This window comes from Hyla sarda, chromosome 1 (genome assembly GCF_029499605.1).
Source record: "Hyla sarda isolate aHylSar1 chromosome 1, aHylSar1.hap1, whole genome shotgun sequence".
Classification (NCBI taxonomy): domain Eukaryota; kingdom Metazoa; phylum Chordata; class Amphibia; order Anura; family Hylidae; genus Hyla; species Hyla sarda.
In genome coordinates, this window is record NC_079189.1 from 528,914,024 (window position 1) to 528,938,266 (window position 24,243).

Genomic DNA, 24,243 nt, shown 5'->3' on the forward strand with positions numbered 1-24,243 from the left:
TAACATTTTATTTTAATAGTTCGGACATTTACGCACGCGGCGATACCAAATATGTCTATAAAAAATGTTTTTTACGCTTTTTGGGGGTAAAATAGGAAAAAACGGACGTTTTACTTTTTTATTGGGGGAGGGGATTTTTCACTTTTTTTTTACTTTTACTTTTACATTTTTTTACATTTTTTTTTACACTTGAATAGTCCCCATAGGGGACTATTCATAGCAATACCATGATTGCTAATACTGATCTGTTCTATGTATAGGACATAGAACAGATCAGTATTATCGGTCATCTCCTGCTCTGGTCTGCTCGATCACAGACCAGAGCAGGAGACGCCGGGAGCCGCACGGAGGAAGGTGAGGGGACCTCCGTGCGGCGTTATGAATGATCGGATCCCCGCAGCAGCGCTGCGGGCGATCCGATCGTTCATTTTAATCGCGAACTGCCGCAGATGCCGGGATCTGTATTGATCCCGGCACCTGAGGGGTTAATGGCGGACGCCCGCGAGATCGCGGGCGTCGGCCATTGCCGGCGGGTCCCTGGCTGCGATCAGCAGCCGGGATCAGCCGCGCATGACACGGGCATCGCTCCGATGCCCGCGGTTATGCTTAGGACGTAAATGTACGTCCTGGTGCGTTAAGTACCACCTCACCAGGACGTACATTTACGTCCTGCGTCCTTAAGGGGTTAAAGGGGTACTCCGATGGAAAACATTTTTTCTTCTTCAAATCAACTGGTGCCAGAAAGTTAAACAGATTTGCAAATTACTTCAATTAAAAAATCTTAATCCTTCTAGTACTCATCAGCTGTTGTATGTTCCAGAGGGAGTAGGGACAAATCCCCATAGCAAACCTCTCCTGCTCTGGACAGTTCCTGACATGGACAGAGGTGTCAGCAGAGAGCACTGTGGTCAGACAGAAAATAAATTCAAAAAGAAAAGAACTTCCTCTGGAGCATACAGCAGCTGATAAGTACTGGAAGGATTAAGATTTTTTTGTAGAAGTAATTTACAAATCTGTTTAACTTTCTGGCACTAGTTGATTTGAGAAAAAAAAAACAGTTTTCCACTGGAGTACCCCTTTAATTTATGTAAATGGGGCAGCTTCAATCTTTTGTTGTCTATGTCCATGGGTCCTGCTATAAAAGATATATCTAAAGGCTGATAATAATGTACTTATGTATAATTTAAAAAATGACAGAAAGTAGAAACAGATTAGGAAAAAACATGTGTTAGTATCTGGTTCTAATCAGTACAAAAAAATTGAGGCAACACATTTTCTTTATAGTTGTAGGGGAAAGGGGGCCTCATGTAAGTGGGTTGCTTTGTAACCCAAGGTCTGTTATACCAATAGACTGGACTCCTACCTTGGATCAATGAAGTATGAGCCTTTCCCCCAGGTTATGGGGTGCAAATGCAGAACTACGCTCCTAGGCCCAAGAGCTTTAAAGGGGTACTCCAGTGGAAAACATTTTTATTTTTTTTTAAATCAACTGGTGCCAGAAAGTTAAACAGATTTGTAAATTACTTCTTTTAAAAAATCTTAATCCTTCCAGTACTTATTGGCTGTTGAATACTACAGAGGAAATTATTTTCTTTTTGTAACACAGAGCTCTCTGCTGAATCACGAGCACAGTGCTCTCTGTTGACATCTCTGTCCATTTTAAGAACTGTCCAGAGTAGAAGAAAATCCCCATAGCAAACATATGCTGCTCTGGTCAGGTCCTAAAATGGACAGAGATGTCAGCAGAGAACTCTGTGTTCCAAAAAGAAAATAATTTCCTCTGTGTAGTATTCAGCAGCTAATAAGTACTGGAAGGATTAAGATTTTTTAATAGAAGTAATTTACAAATCTGGATAATAGGACGTGTAGCTCACTTAAAGATAAAGGTAAGGAGAGTGTTTGAGGTTAAAGGTGATGCCTTCACCCAATCAGGCCTAATCAAAAAATGGGAAAATATATCTATATACCAGTCCTCAAGAACACTAGGGATGTGTAGAATAAAGAGGAAAGAAAATAGTGGATCTAATAAAGATTTATTAATATATGTATATAAGTATGTAAATGCAAGTAAATCGCCAATCACTCTGCAGGGCCCTTGCAGGAATGAATTGGTAATAATCAATTAAGATATAAATAAAAATGCAGATAAAAATGCAGATAAAAAGAAATAAGATAGCAGAAATGCACCAATGTCCACTACGGTGGTTAGCAACGTGTCTCTTTTGGGTAGTAGTCACTCTTGGTCACAGTTAAGTCCAAGGATATCCAATTAAAAGAGTCACAGTTCAGTAATCAACTCCTGTGAGTGATATTAGTTACTGTAGCCAAATATAGCAATAGTGGTGATAATAGTAGCAGTTGTAGCAATTATGGCAGTAGTTTGTAGCACCGATACTCTACATCTTATGATCGCAACAAAGTTGCTACAAACTACTGCCATAATTGCTACAACTGCTGCTATTATCGCCACTATTGCTATATTTGGCTACAGTAACTAATATCACTCACAGGATTTCATAGGAGTGGATTACTGAACTGTGACTCTTTTAATTGGATATCCTTGGACTTCACTGTGACCAAGAGTGACTACTACCCAAAAGAGACACGTTGCTAACCACCGTAGTGGACATTGGTGCATTTCTGCTATCTTATTTCTTTTTATCTCCATTTTTATCTGCATTTTTATTTATATCTTAATTGATTATTACCAATTCATTCCTGCAAGGGCCCTGCAGAGTGATTGGCGATTTACTTGCATTTACATACTTATATACATATATTAATAAATCTTTATTAGATCCACTATTTTCTTTCCCCTTTATTCTACACATCCCTAGTGTTCTTGAGGACTGGTATATAGATATATTTTCCCATTTTTTGATTAGGCCTGATTGGGTGAAGGCATCACCTTTAACCTCAAACACTCTCCTTACCTTTATCTTTAAGTGAGCTACACGTCCTATTATCCAGATTTGTAAATTACTTCTATTAAAAAATCTTAATCCTTCCAGTACTTATTAGCTGCTGAATACTACACAGAGGAAATTATTTTCTTTTTGGAACACAGAGTTCTCTGCTGACATCTCTGTCCATTTTAGGACCTGACCAGAGCAGCATATGTTTGCTATGGGGATTTTCTTCTACTCTGGACAGTTCTTAAAATGGACAGAGATGTCAATTTGTGCTCGTGATTCAGCAGAGAGCTCTGTGTTACAAAAAGAAATAATTTCCTCTGTAGTATTCAACAGCCAATAAGTACTGGAAGGATTAAGATTTTTTAAAAGAAGTAATTTACAAATCTGTTTAACTTTCTGGCACCAGTTGATTTAAAAAAAATAAAAATGTTTTCCACTGGAGTACCCCTTTAAAGCTCTTGGGCCTAGGAGCGTAGTTCTGCATTTGCACCCCATAACCTGGGGGAAAGGCTCATACTTCATTGATCCAAGGTAGGAGTCCAGTCTATTGGTATAACAGACCTTGGGTTACAAAGCAACCAACTTACATTTATATCTTAATTGATTATTACCAATTCATTCCTGCAAGGGCCCTGCAGAGTGATTGGCAATTTACTTGCATTTACATACTTATATACATATATTAATAAATCTTTATTAGATCCACTATTTTCTTTCCTCTTTATTCTACACATCACTAATTTACAAATCTTTCTGGCACCAGTTGATTTAAAAAAAAAAAAAAGTTTTCCACCAGAGTACCCCTTTAACTCAGATGCCTTCTAGGACCTGTCAAGAGAGAAGAGATCCAAAGATGTCCATTACTAGGAAATGTGTTCTGGCAGAGACAACTGGATTTTTTTCTTCTCTCTGCATCTCCAATTCTTAAAGCGTTACAGTCCTTTAAAAAGACTTTTGACATGTCTCATAGACCAGATCTGAGGTGTGACACCCCACTGGTCTCTAGACATAGCCGGAAGAAGTGTGTAGATAGGGTTTCTTTTTCTAGCTCGCCCCTTAAAGTGAATCATTGCAGGCGATGGGCTATTGAGCAGGAGACATGTATTTTTTTTTTTATTATTACAGTAATGACCATGTAAATCTAGACTAGACAAACTAAAAATGTGCTTTATGAAATGTTTTGTTCAACTTTTGTGTAAGAATTTTGCACCAATTGTAAGAACACCCCCTTTACCATTATGCCACATTCCCTTGTCAGGTGAGCCAAAAAATGTTTAAAACACATAATAAATGTGCAGAATTCTGGCCTTGTTTACTTTAGAAAATCTGCCCCATTGTGTTCCATCTCTCTTCCTTAGAACCCTTAGTACCACAAACATTTCATATGAGAAGAGAATAACAGAAATGTTTACTATCTGCTGGAGATGTCATAGTGATGTGGGCTCTCTCTCACATGTGGCGGCATTACCCTACTTTAGCTTCTTATTGGAGGGAGGCAGGGGAAGAGATTAATAAAGAATTCATACTAACCCCCTCACAAGTGATGCTGGGATTCCCTAGTCCCAGTTGCCCCTTGAATAAACACTCGCTATTTGCTCACTTGCTTTCTACTGGCAACAGACTGACCCTCCTACGGATCAGCTGTGGATAGCGAAAGTATCTCAGTTACATAGAATGGAGGAGCTCTCTTGCTGGAGTGACCACTCATACGATACTTTCATAAAGATATGGTGGCCATGGCAGACATACAGGGCCTCGGCTTAATTATGCTTAGTTATGCTTGACTATCTTTAGGCTAATGTAGCTTCCCTTCCTCGTCCATGCCTCCACCTTCCCTATTCCCTCCCTAATCTTCCCCCTTGTTCCCACCCTTTCTCTCCCCCTCCCCCCACCCCCTTCTTCTTCTTAATTGCACTTTTCTTCTCCTAGTTTGGCCGCGTTTTTCTTGGCTATAAATTCTGTTACGTTGAGGTGTTACCTTCGGGTGACCCATTGTACTTTAGTTGTACACTGTTATCTGTCTATCTGCCTTTGTGCGGAGTACACTACAAGAGCCATATGAGGGAGTAATGTACATTTTCTTATGTGCTTATTCAGGCTGGGTCTGTGCGCCTCCTCCTCTTTTCTGCACCTATATTTTGTACTCAAATGTCTGTCCTTGTTAAACTGTAAAAACTTTAAATAAAGAATTGAAAAAAGGAAAAAAAAGAAATGTTCTATATCATTTTATGTATCACGCAGCTAATGTAAGGGGCTCTATTAGAGTATTCTAAGTTATAGTGTGATATTTCCATTCAGGAGCCTCATCTTAGACAGAATGGAGAGGGACTATGAAAAGTATCTCCATTACATTACTAGTGATGAGCGGCATAGGCCATATTCGAATTTGCGATATTTCATGAACATATGGACGAATATTCGTCCTATATTGGTGAATTTCGTATATTCGTTCACTTTTTTTCATGCTAAATTCGTAATGAAATTTGCAAAATGCGCATGCGCGATTATATCTTTCAACTAACTACTTTCCTATTGGTTGCTAGGGATGTTGCTGACCTCTGACAACTGTATTTGCATCTTTCTCATTGGCCCAAAAGCTAAAATAAGGGAGGGATCAGTGTCCTCTGGAAGTGACAATATTCGCGAATGTTCGCATATTCACCTTCTTTGGACCACAAGCTGGAAGCAGGGAGGGATGATCATTTTTATTACACAGTACTCATCATTGTAATGTGTACTGTGAAAAAAAACAAAAAAATATTTGCCATAAGGAATATATTTCGCTATATTCTAAACAACAAAAATGTGGTCTCAAACAGCAGGAGATGCTGAACCCCAAATGCAGTTGTACAATTGTGCATTTATGCTGGGGGAGCAGATCCTGCGCTTGTCTAAGGGCGATCCCCAGCATAAAATGCATACAATGGGGGATGCCTGCAGCGGACTACAAGTGCCACAATGGCATCCTCCACCAGATAAATGGTGTGGAGGTGTAACAATTAGAATAATACTATACAGGAATTTAGGTGCACTACTGTGGTAGATGTAAACAATGACATTGGCTAACCCTCAAAACTGATGTTAAAATTGAGACATTAGCCAGTGTATCCTTATATGAAGGACATACCAGAGCCCGCACACCAACGCCAAGGTTTCTATATTCTAAATATTCGCGAAGTGCTGATATTCGCAATAAAAATTTGCTATTCGAATATTTGCGCTCAACACTATACATTACTAGGACTGACTTTGATTTACATTGGCCCTTTAATCTCTCTGGCATTGCAGTGGGGATGTATAACAACTTGGACCCCCTGTGATATCAAGAAATGGGACCTGCTTCTCTTGTTAGAATGGAGAACCAGTGCTAACACGCATGACCACCACTCCCTTAATTCTCTGTGGAGCTGCGAGAGATAGACGAGCACTTAACTTGGCTATCTACAGCAGCTGCCATAGATAGTGAATGAACAACTTGTAATGGTGGGAAACCCTTTTAATTTACTTACATTAAATGTGGTTGCTCTGAGAGCAGCATTTCATAGAGGTAGAGGAGGAGCTCTTCAATATAAAGGTTTATGTGATTCCATAGTTGCCAGCAGAGGTGGGGATAGGGTAGCCTCAGGGGTCAGACTTTAAACATGGTTTGGGCATTCCTTGGAGATTTGTAGTTGTTCCTGGGCATTCTTGTGTGTTTTTGGGTGAAGCTAAGGGCAATACTTAAACGTCCTGGGATTATGTAATCAACTTTATATATTTTGGAGCGGGGTTTTTAAGTAAAAGCACTGCTGGTCCTGTTGAAACAAGATGAATAAAGTCGCCCCCATATGGTTGGGTGTGGTAAGTGGGACTTTCAGTCTCCTGGGGTGAGCTCATTGGGACACTTGGTTTATATAGCCAACCATACATAGTTCCTGAATGGGCATCCATATAATGTACAGCTCTGGAAGAAATCCAAATCAGCATCTCTACATGTACAATATGGCAGTCATTCCATTCCATTCAACAATAAGAAGTATTAGAACCACAGCTGTGGTCATTATTATCCTCTTGCAATAGCTGGAGTGCAAAAACAGTGCAAGTAGTACCTGGGAGGTAATTTGAATAAAAAATAACTATTTGGCAGGACAAAAGAGATGAAAAGAAAGACTTTGAGTGAGGAACGGAAGTTTTTTTTTCTGGCTTTACTGGCAGAGTGATACAGTGAGTGTCAGGTTACTTCTATCCTGAAAATGAAGACAGTAGTTCCTAAGAACAAGGTCAAGCACTAGACAATGGGGACAACAAAGCCATAGCCTGGCAGAGGACGAAAACGACTATCTACTGACCAAGATGACCATCGACTGTCACTCAACAACCTTAGGATGACATCAAGGGGAACTTAGCAAAAAGCTGCTGGGGTGAAGTGCACGGCAAGGGCAGTTGGAAACAGGCTCTTAGGGGTAGGGCTGAGTGGTGCAAAGCTAGAAAAAATCCCTTCATAAAATTAGGAGCAAAGAGCCAGGCTGAGGTTTGCAAAAGACCATGAGCATTAGACTGTAGAGGAATGGAGTAAGGTCATCTACTCTGACTAGTTAAATTATTAGCTTTAAAGTGACCCAAACCTCAAGGACAGTTCCAGTAATTACTGGTGCATGACAAATAGTTAAAAAGACCGTGCTTCAATAACATATATATTTATTTAAAATAGACAAATAGATAACATTATGTATACAATAAAGTTTTATCATCTCACAGGGTCTTTGTTGGAGGATTAGTAGTAAAATGCATAAAATGTATAGCAGCAGGGGCCATATTCGAATTTGCGATATTTCGCTAATATATGGGCGAATATTCATCCTATGTTCGCGAAATTCAAATATTTGCTATGTTCGTTCCCTTTTTTTTCCATGTGAAAATTCGTAAGAAGGGAGGGATCACTGTCCTGTAACTGGAAGTGCTGATATTCGCATATTCACAAATATTTGCATATTCGCATATATTCACATATTTGCATAGAAAGAAAACTGGTATCCGCACCTTGTTAACTTAGCATCTTATGTCAGGAGCGGTAAGTAGAACAATTGGAGGCTGGAAGTGTAAGGACTGATGGATCAGCAGGTGGATAATAACAATGGCAGTAGTGCGTCTTTTAGGCGCAAAAGTCAGCCTAAAAGACAGCCTCAAAATCAGCCTAAAAGACGCACTACTTTATTGTTAGTATCCACCTGCGGATCCATCAGTCCAAACACTTCCAGCCTCCACCTGTTCTACTTACCGCTCCTGACATCAGACGCCAAGTTCTTGAGGTCCGAATACCTGTGCCTTCAAATGTCTTTACTGGAGAACGTGCGGCATCCATCGGGTCTTGAGCACTCAGACCAGCCGCGGCAGCGCCCGCCAGCGCTCCACACACAGCCTCCGTTGACCTCGCTACCACAAGTGCTTGCACTTACAACTAAGCCTGTTTTAACCTTCTAACTACGGAACCAGCACAGTAACATCAATGTGGATGATAACTATATTCCAATCTATATAGATGGGAACCTCTATATTGCAAACAGACTATATTCTGTCATGGACTGTGGATTAGTATATATCTAAGTTATAGGACTTGTGGCTCCACTCACTGCTAGTCCGGACTAGCAGATGCCGGACGGTGCCAACTTGCTAAATATACCATTTCTATGCCATTGCAGTAGTGCATATCAGTAATTCTAGACATTTTATGCATTTTACTACTATTCCTCCCACAAGGGCCCTGTGAGAGGATAAAACTTTATTGTATACATCATTTTATCTATTTGTCTATTTTAAATAAATATATATGTTATTGAAGCACGGTCTCCTTAACTATTTGTCATTCACCAGTAATTACTGGAACTGTCCTTGAGGTTTGGGTCACTATTTTTTCTTTTTTTTCTCAAATTCTTAGAACACCTAGGGTATAGGTGTATACCCAAATTAACCTCGAACAGGTTTAATTGTGAGCTGCACTGCCATTTCAAATTATTAGCTGTCCCTAACAACTGGTCATCTAATGGTTAGACCACTGTTTCTCAACTAGTGCGTCTCCAGTAGCTGTCTGGGTATGCAGGGAGTTGTAGTTTTGCAACAGCTGGATGAACACTGGTTGGGATATACTGGGTTAGATGGAGACCTGTATAGGCCTAAAAGCCACAATGTCTCACACTCCCTGTGAAGTTTGGTAAAGGATTGGTGATGTCCTGGGTATGAATTATTTTTTTTTCCAGCAGGACAATAGTCAATGTGACCCAGCCCTGTCAATTAAGGTATGGATAGAGGACCACCAGATAAGACCCTATCATGGCCAGCCCAATCTCCTATTAAGAAAACTCTACAAATTGATCACAAGTAAGATGGATGGTTACAAGCCATCAAACAAAGACAAGCTACTCAAAATTGTGTGCCAGACTGGTGGAGAGCATGCCAAGACATGTAGAAGCTGTGATTAAGTATCAGGGTTATTTTCATTTCTGAACTATTCCTAAAACATTAGTATTTTGTTGTTGAAAAATTAATATATATATATATATATATATGTTTTCTTTAAAAAAAAAAACTTTAGGTTGGAAAATTCTGCATCATTTTTTGGATTATTTTGACCAATTGTTATTTCCTACAAATAAATACTCTGAATGAGAATATTTTGACTTGGAATTAGGAGTAACGTTGTCAGTAGTTTATAGAATATAACAACACTGTTCATTTGACTCAAAATGGTAAAATGGTAAAACCAGAGAAAATGATGATAATGTTACAGAGGTCTGTTCATTTCTTCCAGAGCTGTATGAACAAGCTGGGTCTGCTAGTCTCTCTGCTCTGCCTTATAGTGGGGGTCCCAAGTGTAATAGTGTTCTAGTCATCTTCATAAGACAACTCCTTTAATTTACAAGTCATCTGTTCCTTCTAAACGCTGAGGCCTGCTTACATAATTGATCAAGATGCTCATGAGTTCCTTCTAGAAGAATTGCCCAGACCATAAAGGCTCATTGCTGTCATTTCTGATTGACATCATATGTAAATAGAAGCTTCGAAAATCCTAATGTTGAAATGTGAGGCTTGTATAACCATATGGTGGGGGAAGAATGCATGGACATAACCGGAATACTTGATATTCCCTGATACTACAAGACACAATCAGATTATCTTTTATCAATTATTAGTTTTTAAGAAATCTTAAAAATTAAATCTTTTTTTAATATGTTTTGTTGATCTTTATCTTTTTCATATGTGAAAAAAGGAAATAATAAAAAAAATAGCATGAATATGAAGCTTATTATTACTATTATTGTTGTTATTATTATTATTTTTAATAATAATTAATAATAAATAATAAAAATAATGTTTCACCATTACAGAAGACATGTTCTCCCATCCTTTGATTAATGCTGTATGTGTTGTACATTTTCTTTATGCCAAATACTACAAGATTGATATTATAATTTCTTTTAAAAAGATTTAGTTTAAAAATACCAACAAAATAGTGAATATTCTCATCTCTTTAAAAAGCTCAGATGAGATATGGTTTGTCTTTTTGTTAGCAAATGTCTTCTACAATGGTACCAGGGTTGGAATCACAGGTGTATACACATTTATTTTTATTTTTAGAGCTCATATTAAACAGACATTTCTTGTTTTTACATATAAGGATGTTCAGGATTCCTACTAGAATTGCACATGAATACTGGCAGAACACCGGTGTTGGAAGCAGAGTTTTGCCCACAGGGAAATATGCAGGTTTCTTAGTAACACAATACTGTATTGAATGCAGTCCCATGAGTATTTCAGCTACTGACAAAACAAAAGTAATTTCCTTATCATCCGTGGCAGCACACAATGGGTTAATGTTTCCTCATTAAAGGGGTACTCTGGCACTAAGACATCTTATCCACTATACAAAGGATAGGGGATAAGATGCCTGATCACGGGGGTCCCGCCGCTGGGGACCCCCCGTTATCTTCCACGCCGCACCCCGTTAGAATCAGCCCCCGAAGTGTGCTCGCTCCGGGTCTGATTACTGGCAATCACGGGGACGGAGCATAGTGACGTCACGCTCCGCCCCCTCAATGCAAGCCTATGGGAGGGGGCGTGACAGCGTGTTTTTTTCACTGCTGGGATTGTCCCATTGTGTGCTGCCACGGATGATAAGGAAGTGGAAAATTTACCTGTTCTGAAATTTTCATTTCGGAATCCTTGGCAGCACAAGTATACCCTCTCAATAAATTCTCACTGCTGCATAAAATGCGAGGTGAACGTGTGTTTGTGGGATACTTATAGGCTAAGAGGGGGTGGATCCTAATTAATCTTAATTACTTGTTTCAGTACCATTGCTGTTTAGTACTTCTATTCCAGGATTAATGAGGAAACATTAACCCATTGTGTGAATTCAAGTAGAAAACAGACATGTCGCACATCTACATATTGTATTTCGATCTAATTGCTTCTCAGCATAAATTCAAAAACTAACAGGTTATTAGTATACATTTTGATCAAAAGGTACAAGCCCACTTACCACTTCACGGCCACCTATTTAGAGTGTGTCCCTAACGTCCCTGGCATAAAATGGCGTAGCACTGGGCGGCGACCGCCACCGCACCAGTGCCCACAGGGGGAACGACCCACTGGCAGAGCATCCCCAATGCCACTCAAACCAGTCTCTGGGTCGCACCTCCCTACAGACACGGCGCCACGGCAGCAACGGACGCCGCACAGCACCACACCAATGTGAACCCATTGTGTGCTGCCACAGATTCCAGGAAATGAAAATTTCTGAACAGGTAAATTTCCACGTCTGTATAGGCTGAACATGGATGATGGTAATAACTCATTGCTATGCAGAAAGGAACATATTTAAGGGAAAAAGTGTTGAATTATTTCTTACTATCTGAGATGGAAAAATAAAATGCATTTCACGGTAAAATCAATTTATTAGCTGTATTATCAACAATGTATTATCAACAAGTAATATTTGGAGTCCAAAATAACTGAAAATAAATACATTTAAGTGAAAAAAATAAATAAAAAAGCCAGAGAGGCCTCACACACAGTAAAAATACATTCCATCAATTTTACTCTACATAATGCCAAATGGCAAGATCAGCTTGAAACACCTAGCTCTGCTATATCTGTACATGTGTCCTATAGTAGACAGAGGGCCTACAGATCTGCATCAGCACTAACAACCCTCCATTTTTGTTGAAATTTTGCATCCTTTTTTTGTATATAAAGATTAATTTTCATGTTATGATGCCCTTTTTTTAAAAAAAAAAAAGCTAATATTTCTTTGAAATAAATTACTGAAAAGGGTCTTATTGTGCTTGGTCTTTATTTTACAGGTATCCGATCATGGGACACAGACCTCATTCAATGCAACTTAGACCAAGAACTAAAGCTATTTGTATCACGTCACTCAGCGAGATTCTCCCCAGAAGTTAGAGGTGAGTGATCCGGAAATGAAAATTAATCACTGCAATTACATACCTGTATGATTTGGAGCAGTATAAGGGCTTATTCACCCAATGGTCTCTCAACTGTCTTGCCAAAATCATGGCACAAAAACATGACAAAATGACATGCCATACCTTTCCAATAACTCTCAGCTGAACATTTATTTGTTCGACACATAAACAAACTTGTATTTTTCTTCTATGGGGAGGGGAAAGCCATAGCCAGACTGCTTTTGTTCTCATGAGTGAAAAGCCCATATATATGTGGATCCAAGTGTGTACGTGTATCAGAGGGGTTGGGAGGAATAGCTATTACCTGAACAAACTGATAGCTATATGGCCACTTTAGGGGTCTGTTCATGGTAGTATCATGGTATACGGTGTCCATATTAGGACATCCTCAGGCATCCTCTTTAACTCCTCCCTCCCTCAGGCAAAACTCTGTCCTCCCTCAGGCAAAACTCTGTCCTGCCTCAGGCAAAACTCTGTCCTCCCTCAGGCAAAACTCTGTCCTCCCTCAGGCAAAACTCTGTCCTCCCTCATGCAAAATTCTGTCCTCCTTTTCCCCTCGGGTAAATCTTCTTCATCCCTTAGCCAAACCCCATCCTCCCTCCTCAGTCAGGCAAAACCCCTTCCTCCCTGAGGCATAACTGCATCCTCCCTTAGGCAAAGCTTCCTCCTCCATCATGCAAAACTCCGTCCTCCCTCAGGCAAAACTCCCTCCTCCCCTAGACATCCCTACATCCTCCCTCAAGCAAAATCCCTTCCTCCCTCAGGCAAAACTCCTATCACCCTCAGGCAAAACCCCATCCTCCCTCAGGCCAAAGCCCATCCTCCCTCACCGAAAACTCCCTCCTCCTTCCTCCCTCAGACAAAACTCTGTCCTGCCTCAGGCAGAGAGGTCTGCAGAGTGTGAGCGAGGCCACACACAGGAGCATAAATGCATAGTGCAGTGTTTCACAACTAGGGTGCCTCCAGCTGTTGCAAAACTACAACTGCCTGGTGTGAGGCAGGACAGAGTTTTGTCTGAGGGAGGAGGGAGTTTGGTCTGAGGGATGAGGGAGGAAGGAGTTTGGGGTGAGGGAAGAGGGGGTTTTGGATGAGGGAGGAGGAAGGATGGAGTTTTGCCTGAGGAAGGACAGTTTAGGATAATACCTGAGGATGTCCTAATATGGACACCGTAATGGTAGCTTATGATGTTTCTAGAGCTACAATTTCTATGATTGATCCCAGTGAACACTGACAAATCTTACAGTAGTACAGATTACACAATTCTTGCAGCTAAAAGGTGATGGAAATACAACGAAGCACAGTCCATCACTAATGTTATCAGAGACTGCTAAAGGGGTTGAGGTGAAAACCTCTGTGTTTCCTGGATGCTTGTTATATGTGATTTCAGTATAATGTGTATGTTTTTGCAAAATAACCAACACTTGCCAAAAATGTATTACAAATGGATAAATATGCTCAAATGATAGCTAATACAGTATATTCTGTATTAAGATGTGGTCCCTGAGCCTGGATCTTGGGGAATGGTGCAGATGTATTACCAAGACCCCCCCCCCCCCTTTCCCCAAAAGCAGATGGGCTTGCAAAATATGTCTGATTGCCCCCAATGTAGGGTGTCCACACATTCAGCTTTTTAATTGCAATTACTGAATACAAAGTAAGAAATAGATTATAAATGTAGGACAGGTATAGAGGAAAGACTGAGGCTTCTCTTTTCTAATCCATACCTGAATAATAACCATTGAAAACCTGAATGTGTGAACACACCCTAACTCTAAGACATAAATGTCATTGGAAGGGAGTGTCTCTTTATTTAGTTTTAGGAGCAATTTACTTGTAAAAAGATGGCTGTAAGATTAGGAAGGTGAAGGACTTGCAAATGATTTTCATTATATGAGATTTAGTGCGCAATCATCATGATGGTAATTAGGTCATCCATTGTGCATGGGATTGTTGGATGTGACTAATCCAACAGCCCTTTTGTTAGATGGGAATAATGCATTGCATATAAAACCATCCTGAATTAGAGGCATGCGGTATGCCAATTCACAATGACCTTATTAAAATGTACACTGAAAATAAGATACGGTAACTTTTTTTTAATCAGATAATACTTGTCAATACATTTAGGCCATTTTCCCCCAGCGGTAATGTTCACACAAAAAGGTAATCACTTATTTTAAATAAACAAAGAAATAAAGGTGCAAGATTGCTTGCTCAAGTGTATAGAATTTAAAGGGAATGTATAATCGAAAAATTAGGAGAGGTGGTGACAGGACCCCAATATGGGTGAATTGTTGCAGCGTATGGCATACTATATGCACTTTATATATAGGGAGTAGTGCAATTTTAGCTAGCACTTTGTTTTTTACTAGTAAAGACTACAGCCCTGATACCCCTGTAGGCATATGATATTCAGTGAGACCCATATATTTGATGGTAACCTGATTCTTTGCACACTGTTCTATCACATGATGTTACAAATTTGACCTGTCCAATCTTCTTTTTGGATTCATTATCTATTTACCCACTTAATAATGTACACAAAAATCTTTACATGTATGTTTTTAATAATGTGTTCAATAAAATTATTTTTGATCAGTAATAATTGCTCTAGTTTCTTGTTGTGTATACTGTGCTTTGCATAGAGCAATACTGAATCACCATTAGTGAGACCCTCAGCACTATATGTTTATTATGAGGAGCATGTACCCTGACACTATAGATTGGTGCTGATTTTTCTTGTATCTAATAATCCAAAATTTTTATTATTTAAATCAGGATTTTATTATAAAGATTTATTTTGTATTCTTGTAGCTAACCATAATAAACTATTAATTGACATTTTCTGTTAGCTGCAGCTGACTTTTTCGGTTTGCTGTGTAGACTGGTACAGAATCAGCAGAGCCATCTCATTGTCATTGGAGGCTTGATGACAGCTCTAGATCAAGCAGGATAGGGAATCTATAACACACAGATAAGGTTCTGTTTGGTGGTGTTACCACTTCCTTGTCAAAAGGGTGTGTCTCCACTCTTTGATGCTGCCAGCACTGATTGGACAGTGTCATAATGTAAAGCGACACACCTCCAACTGGTGAAACTCAGTTGACATTTTATAAATGAATTTCTAGAAGAATAAACAGAGGAACAGAACAAAGCTAAATTCTAACAATGTTCCAGCATTGTAATATTATAGGGAATAAGGGGAAATGGAAATCTGACAGGTCCTCTTAAAAATATAATAATGATAAAAAATATTATTATCTTTATAACAATCTATCAGTATAAATAGGACTTTAGGAAACGAAATGCAAAGCAGCTGTATCATACTATGTTCATAGAACAACATAAAGGGAAGCTAGTATATTGTAGACATTCGCAGCTGCTACACTCTAGATTTACAGCATCTAATGTGTTGTTTACTGTGTCACTGTCTGTTGACATGCCGATCTTTGTAAGTTTTATGCTTCTCTAATACTATGTAAGACTATAATTTCAGGGTAGGATTAAGACTTGATTCTCTTTGCTCATTTATTATAATGGGCTAGTGCATGAAATTATACTCCCATTTTTACTAATATATTTGCATTCTTTTGCTTCAGTGTTACTGAAATAGGAAAATCAAAAAATAGTATTAGCACATTTTGGAATGTACTAATTATTTATTTAGGCTTTCAGCCAAGTCCTTATTCAGCTAAAACACATTTCTAATGTGAAATTATTGCTTAAAGGAGCTAAATGCACTGATTATGTTCCATTATTTAGGTATTCGAAAGGGTCGGCTGCATAGCGCAATCTCTTGATACTGTGGGGCAAAAAAGTATTTAGTCAGCCACCAATTGTGCAAGTTCTCCCACTCAAAAAGATGAGAGAGGCCTGTAATTTTTCTCATAGGTATACCTCAACTATGAGAGACAGAATAAGAAAAAAAAATCCATAAAATCACATTCTGATTTCTAAAGAATTTATTTGCAAATTATGGTGGAAAATAAGTATTTGGTCATCTACAAACAAGCAAGATTTCTGGCTCTCACAGACCTGTGACTGCTTCTTTAAGAGTCTCCTCTGTCCTCCACTTGTTACCTGTATTAATGGCACCTGTGTGAATCAGTATAAAAGACACCTGTCCAAAACCTAAACCAGTCCCACTCCAAACTTCACTATGGCCAAGACCAAAGAGGTATCGAAGGACACCAGAAACAAAATTGTAGATCTGCATCAAACTGGGAAGACTGAATCTGCAATAGGCAAGCAGCTTGGTGTGAAGAAATCAAGTGTGGGAGCAATTATTAGAAAATGGAAGATATACTAGTCCACTGATAATCTCCCTTGGGGCTCCACACAAGATCTCACCCCGTGGTGTCAAAATGATCACAATGGTGAGCAAAAATCCCAGAAACACACGGGGGGGGGGGGGCTAGTAAATGACCTGCAGAGAGCTGGGACCAAAGTAACAAAGGCTACCAACAATAACACACTATGCTGCCAGGGACTCAAATCATGCAGTGCCAGACGTGTCCTCCTGCTTAAGCCAGTACATGTCCGGGCGTGTCTGAAGTTTGCTAGAGAGCATTTGGATGATCCAGAAGAGTATTGGGAGAATGTCATGTGATCAGATGAAACCAAAGTAGAACTTTTTGGTAAAAAGTCAACTCATTGTGTTTGGAGGAGGAAGAATGCTGAGTTGCATCCAAAGAACACCATACCTACTTTGAAGCATGGAAACATCATGCTTTGGGGCTGTTTTCTGCTAAGGGACCATGACAACTGATCTGTGTAAAGGAAAGACTGAATGGGGCCATGTATCTTGAGACTTTGAGTGAAAACCTCCTTCCATCAGTAAGGGCATTGAAGATGAAACATGGCTGGGTCTTTCAGCATGACAATAATCCCAAGCACACTGCCTGGGCAACGAAGGAGTGACTTCGTAAGAAGCATTTCAAGGTCCTGGAGTGGCCTAGCCAGTCTCCAGATCTCAATCCCATAGAAAACCTTTGGAAGGAGTTTAAAGTCCATGGTGCCCAGCGACAGCCCCAAAACATCACTGCTCTAGAGGAGATCTGCATGGAGGAATGGGCCAAAATACCAGCAACAGTGTATGAAAACCTTGTGAAGACGTACAAACATTTGACCTCTGTCATTACCAAAAAAGGGTATATAACAAAGTATTCAAACGCGAAAATATAAGATAGTCAGCTACACCTTTCCTTGCGCCCGGCAGTCTCCTCAGAGATATGAAGAAAAGAAAGCAGGAGCCAGCGCACAGTCTTCAGATTTATTCATGAGGTATACACAGGTAACAGGATAGTACACATACCGGCACTCCGGATGGGATGTATATCCCATCCGGAGTGCCGGTATGTGTACTATCCTGTTACCTGTGTATACCTCATGAATAAATCTGAAGACTGTGCGCTGGCTCCTGCTTTCTTTTCAACAAAGTATTCAGATTAACTTTTGTTATTGACCAAATACTTATTTTCCACCATAATTTGCAAATAAATTCTTTTAAAATCAGGCAATGTGATTCGATGGATTTTTTTTCTTATTATGTCTCTCATAGTTGAGGTATAACTATGATGAAAATTACAGGCCTCTTTCATGTTTTTAAGGGGTAGAACTTGCACAATTGGTGGCTGACTAAATACTTTTTTCCCCCACTGTATATACCCTATGGAGGCATGCAACGATAGAATCATGTTTATTAGCTAAAACTTAGCTTGATAATCTTTCTCTCTCCTAGTTCCCTCTGTCCCCTCCCTTCTTCATAGACTTCTATAGGCAGCATATAACCAGTCTGTCTCTTTTCTTAAAATAGATTTGACCTGTTTTTCAGAGGGAATGATATGTTTGGAGAAAGCTGAAAAATGGAGAATGAATAGGATTCATTTCAAAGTTTTTTTTTTTATATTTGCTTGTACTATTGATTTATGCAGAGTTTGCCGAAATTTATAATTATGACACAACAGATAAGCAGAAATAAGCAGAACGTGACTGCTCCTCCTTTTCAGGCCCTGCAATAGAAATGATGCAATATCATCTTAGTTTGTCTAGGAATGATCCCTTAATGCTATTGCCTATCTTCAATATCCAGTCTGCACCCGGGAAAAGGTATCCAATTATTAGCTGCAGGAATTATGTCCCTGGAAACTGATGCCATGTCAATAATGCAAGTACATCCGATTCTGTATAGCATTAATAAAGCATTATACAGTGCATTTTATTTTGCTGTTCTAAGGTTACCGGTTCTAATACTTACATTACGTCACTGCAACATGCAGCAAATCCATTAGGCCACATTTTCATAGTGTAATTGCATACTGTGCCCCCTCACATCTGGGAATACATTACTTTATGTGCGTTCTCAAAACACAGATTTTTGCTGTGTATTATGGAGACTTGTTAATTATTTATAACCTTTTAAAAATGTAAATTCTCCTTAATTATTAATGTTTCTTTACCTGTACAAGTTCTGGGCTAAGCGTCTTCTTCAGTGATGAACGCCGCTGAACAGAGTACGCATTTATTTTATATTAAGTATCAAGTATATTTATTTCATATTAACTTACAGAGGTTTTTAATGTTATACTATTTGTGTTGAGAAGAAGGTTGGAAAAAATATGTTCCAGTCTTAAAAATCACAATAGAAATCACACATTCATAGAAAGGAGTACCGTATTTATCGGCGTATAACACGCACTTTTTAGGCTAAAATTTTTAGCCTAAAGTCTGTGTGCGTGTTATACGCCGATACACCCCCAGGAAAGGCAGGGGGAGAGAGGCCGTCACTGCCCGCTTCTCTCTCCCTGCCTTTCCTGGGGTCTAGAGCGCTGCTGTCGGCCCTTCTCACCCCCTGGTTATCGGCGCCGCTGCTCGTTCTGTCCCCCTGACTATCGGTGCCGGCGCCGATAGCCAGGGGGAGAGAAGCGACGCCGACAGCCAGGGGGAGAGAAGGGGCAGCGGCACCCATTGCCGGCGCCGCTGCCCCGTTGCCTCCCCCCATCCCCGGTGGCATAATTACCTGAGTCGGGTCCGCGCTGCTGCAGGCCTCCGTCGTGCGTCCCCGGCGTCGTTGCTATGCGCTGAACGGTGCGGCGCATGACGTCATGCATAGCAACGACGCTGGGGACGCACGCAGGCACCGATAGTCAGGGGGACAGAACGGGTAGCGGCGCCGATAACCAGGGGGTGAAAAGGGCCGACAGCAGCGCTCTAGACCCCAGGAAAGGCAGGGGGAGAGAAGCGGGCAGCGACGGCCTCTCTCCCCCTGCCTTTCCTGGGGGTATATCGGGGTATACACGCGCACACACGCACCCTCATTTTACCATGGATATTTGGGTAAAAAACTTTTTTTACCCAAATATCCTTGGTTAAATGAGGGTGCGTGTTATAGGCCGGTGCGTGGTATACCCCGATAAATACGGTATATAAAATATAAGCCACACGCTCTCATAGATTTAAATTCTTAAATGAGCCGTGACTGATCATTCGATTCTTAACATATGTCACATCCTGAAGGATCCTATTGACTTATAATGGGATCTGTCCTAGTTCCACCATCTTAGTCAGCAACAATAGGGCAGTATCCATGTATAAAACCTAAAGCATTATAGGAGTTATCCAGGAATAGAAAAACAGAGCTAATCTCTTTCTAAAACAGTTCCACGTCTATCCCCAGGTTGTCTGTGGTATTACAACTTGGTTCCATTTACTTCAGTGGAACTGAGCTGCAGAACCACACCCAACCTGGAGACAGACTGAGCTGTTTTTGGAAGAAATTAGCTCTGTTTTTCTATTCCTGGATGTTGTCGGATGGTTTCAGTAATGTTTTATAATCTCTTTACTGTGAGTTGTCTATGCCTAATGCTTCCTAAACCATTTTACTATCTCTACTTTGCTGCTATCTAATGGCAAAACTGTAATGTGCTTGTGAGACAGGTCCCATAGGTTAAATTAGCCAATTAACTTTAATGGCAGAGCTGCTGCCATCATGAGAAGTCAATCACAATCAGTAATGGAGAGGAGAAGGTCTGCTCTGCCTCTCCTTTTTAGTTAGGCTTATAGCCTTCCTTGCAGCTACTCCATAAAGGAGTAGACCAGCATTATCAAGGGAACTATACTACAGAAGACCATCATCACCCTGCTGTTTCTATATACTCCAGAGGACCAGCGTCATCTACCCTTCCTAGGAGCACGAGGAGAATCTCACGGACTCCTGCATAGGACTAACCTCTCCTGGGGAACCCTACATTCCATTTAAAAGGAATATCCAGTTACTTTCCTTGTGAGCCTTCGAGAAGGACTGAATTCCAATTCAGATTAGAGAAGCTTTTACAAGAGCCCCTTTATCATCTGGTACCTAGGATAGTCTTCCAACCAGGACCAGAGCTTCATGGCTAACACATCCTATCTCGACCTGCATCCTGTTAGAGGACACTACAGTTCATCATATGTGAGTACTTAAACTTACCTAATGTTACCTACTGGAAGCAAATCGGTAAAGATTGTTTAGTGAGGTTTATTTGGACTTGTATCACTCCCAACTAAACTACATACATAGTAACATCATTAGTTCATAAGTTTGAAAAAAGACAATATATCCCTACTGTGTCTCTACTGTGGGGATCCAGAGTAGGGCAAAAACCCCTAATGCCAACTGCCCCATACCAAGGGAAACAATTCCTCCTAAAGTCAATATGGCAATCAGAATAAATCCCTGGATCAACATTGTGTTGATCTAGTATCCATAACCATAGTCACAAACCTGTTTCCTTTCTGAGATTCACAGGTCTCAGTTTCTCAGTTTATATCAGGATGGTTAAAGTCCCTCATAATAACCACCTCATTGTGATTTGCTGCCTTATGTATTTGCCTCCAATAATTGTTCTTATATCGTGTTTATTATTAGTGTTGCTCGCGAATATTCGCAATTCGAATATTATTCGCGAATATCGCATATTCGCGAATTCGCGAATTTCGCGAATATAGCGCTATATATTCGTAATTACGAATATTCGTTTTTGTTTTTTTTTTTTTTTTTTTTTTCACAGTACACATCACAGTGATCTCCCCTCTCTGCTTCCAGCTTGTGTGGTGTAAAGAAGGCTGTAACTGTGTGAGACTGGCGCGTGAAAATTCGCATGTGCGAAAATTAGCATATGCGAATTATCGCGAATGATAATTTTCCCATATGTTGATTTTCGCATACGCGAATTTTCGCATATGTGAATTTTCGCATATGTGAATTTTCGCATATGTGGATTTTCGCATATGCGAAAATAAAACGGCCATATAACAAATATGCGAATATTCGCGAATATATGACGAATATTCGTCCATATATTCGCGAATATTCGCGAATTCGAATATGGCCTATGCCGCTCAACACTATTTATTATAACTGGTGGCTTATAGCAAACCCCTTATGCCGTGTTTATTACAACTGGCGGCTTATAGCAAATTTTATTATTTTTCTCTCCATATATTTCTACCCATAATTACTCCACATTATCATTTCCTTCACATACTGTATATCCTCCCGCAGTGCGGCCTTCAGACTGGACTTTACATAAAAACAAACAACCCCCCCCTCTCCCAATTTTTCCGATTCTTCCTGAATAAATTGTATTAAATTAACCGCCCAGTCATAGCTATCGTCCAACCATGTCTCCGTTATTCCCACTATGTCAGAATTTTCTTCAGACATGATCAACTCCTGTTCATCAATTTTATTGGCCAGACTTCTAGCATTAGTCAACATACAATTTAGTGGTGTATTTAGTTTTCTTTCGTTTTTTTTTTATTGTTTTTTTTTTTACTAAGCCTATTCCTATTAACTATTTTAACCCCTCCACCTCCAAGTATTCAATAATTTTATTTTCAGTTCTCTATATACACTGTCTTGTCCTCTGCTTTTCTGAACCACCCTTCCCAGTCCCTAGTTTAAACACTCCTCTACCCATCTTCTCCCCAAGCACAGCTCCCCCCATTGATATGCGGCCCAGCCCTGCTGTAGAATCTCAAGGCTAGAGTAATGAGCTTTCTTGCTATAATTCCCCCACATACATTGTCCTGCCAGTCTGCTACAAAGAGGGTACCTCTTCACAAGCACCACTTTACCACTGTGAATTAGATACTGTGTCTATGAAAACTACTGTGAAGCAGTTCACTGTTGGTAGGTATGCTTCAGTAAAGAACTTCACCAGATTTTTGATCTGCAGACTTAATCTCTATTTTTCAGTTGTTCCTGAGCTAGTAGGTATAGACTAACCTCTATGCCACTTCCCATTCGCTGCACACACGCAAAAAAAGGGTCTTTGCAGTCTCTTTGTCTCTGCCTCTGATCTCTGAATCTCTGATCATCCTCACTTCCCATCTCACCCCTCCCTTCTTCATAGACTTGGATGGGCAGTATACATTCACTTCTACTATTGATTTATGCAGTTTATTGAAATGGCACCGACCATTCAAACACACAGGAATCAAAACTGAATGGAAAAAGTGACTTTGTACAGAGCCTTAGGTAATTGAGAATATATAAAATAAAGTAACTATGTACAGAGTCATAGGCAATTGAGAGTCTATCAAATAAAAAAGGCAATTTACACAGTGCATTTCAGAGAGATAGAGGAATACATAAAAGTTTATGGAAGACAGTGCAGCCCATGGTCTCATTCCTGGAGCTAATCTTGGTAAAACAACCGGCGGTTACATAGGCTAACATTATTTTGACTTTCTAGTACCAAGACCAACAGAATTTATCCCCAGACTGCCAAAGGTATCATACACTGGAGCATCACAGACTTTATAATATTAAGTAAAATTTAGACAAGTAAAGACAGATCCTCATTATTCTCATATATTATTTATTTGTAATATATTATCTATGTATATCATATACATATCATTGTCACGATTCGGCTGGCAGGTGGTGGATCCTCTGTGCCAGAGAGGGATTGGCGTGGACCGTGTTGGTGGACCGGTTCTAAGTTGCTACTGGTATTCACCAGAGCCCGCCGCAAAGCGGGATGGTCTCGCAGCGGCGGTAGCAACCAGGTCGTATCCACCAGCAACGGCTCAACCTCTCTGACTGCTGAAGATAGGCGCGGTACAAGGGAGTAGACAAGAGCAAGGTCGGACGTAGCAGAAGGTCGGGGCAGGCAGCAAGGATCGTAGTCAGGGGCAACGGCAGGAGGTCTGGAACACAGGCTAGGAACACACAAGGAAACGCTTTCACTGGCACAATGGCAACAAGATCCGGCGAGGGAGTGCAGGGGAAGTGAGGTATAAATAGGGAGTGCACAGGTGAACACACTAATTAAACAAGCTGCGCCAATCAGTGGCGCAGTGGCCCTTTAAATTGCAGAGACCCGGCGCGCGCGGGCCCTAGGGAGCGGGGCCGCGCGCGCCGGGACAAGACCGACGGAGAGCGAGTCAGGTACGGGAGCCGGGAAGCGCATCGCGAGCGGGCGCCTGCCGCATCGCGAATCGCATCCCGGCTGGGAGAGGTATCGCAGCGCACCCGGTCAGCAGGTCTGACCGGGGCGCTGCAATTGCGAGGATGTTGCGAGCGCTCCGGGGAGGAGCGGGGACCCGGAGCGCTCGGCGTAACAGTACCCCCCCCTTGGGTCTCCCCCTCTTCTTGGAGCCTGAGAACCTGAGGACCAGACTTTTGTCTAGGATGTTGTCCTCAGGTTCCCAGGATCTCTCTTCTGGACCACAGCCTTCCCAATCCACCAAGAAGAATTTTTTTCCTCTGACCGTCTTGGAGGCCAGAATCTCCTTCACGGAGAAGATGTCCGAAGAGCCGGAAACAGGAGTGGGAGAAACAAGTTTGGGAGAGAAGCGGTTAATGATGAGTGGCTTAAGGA

The 24,243-nt window shown here is 40.6% G+C and overlaps 1 protein-coding gene across 1 annotated transcript in view; it reads left to right on the plus strand.

Moving 5' to 3' along the window:
* The window catches only part of MAP1B (microtubule associated protein 1B), an 84,970-nt gene that overhangs the window by 23,264 nt on the left and 37,463 nt on the right, over window positions 1–24,243 (plus strand). The window contains exon 2 of the mRNA XM_056539731.1: window positions 12,254–12,355. Coding sequence (XP_056395706.1) covers window positions 12,254–12,355 — 102 coding nt within the window. The remainder of the gene's footprint in view (window positions 1–12,253; window positions 12,356–24,243) is intronic.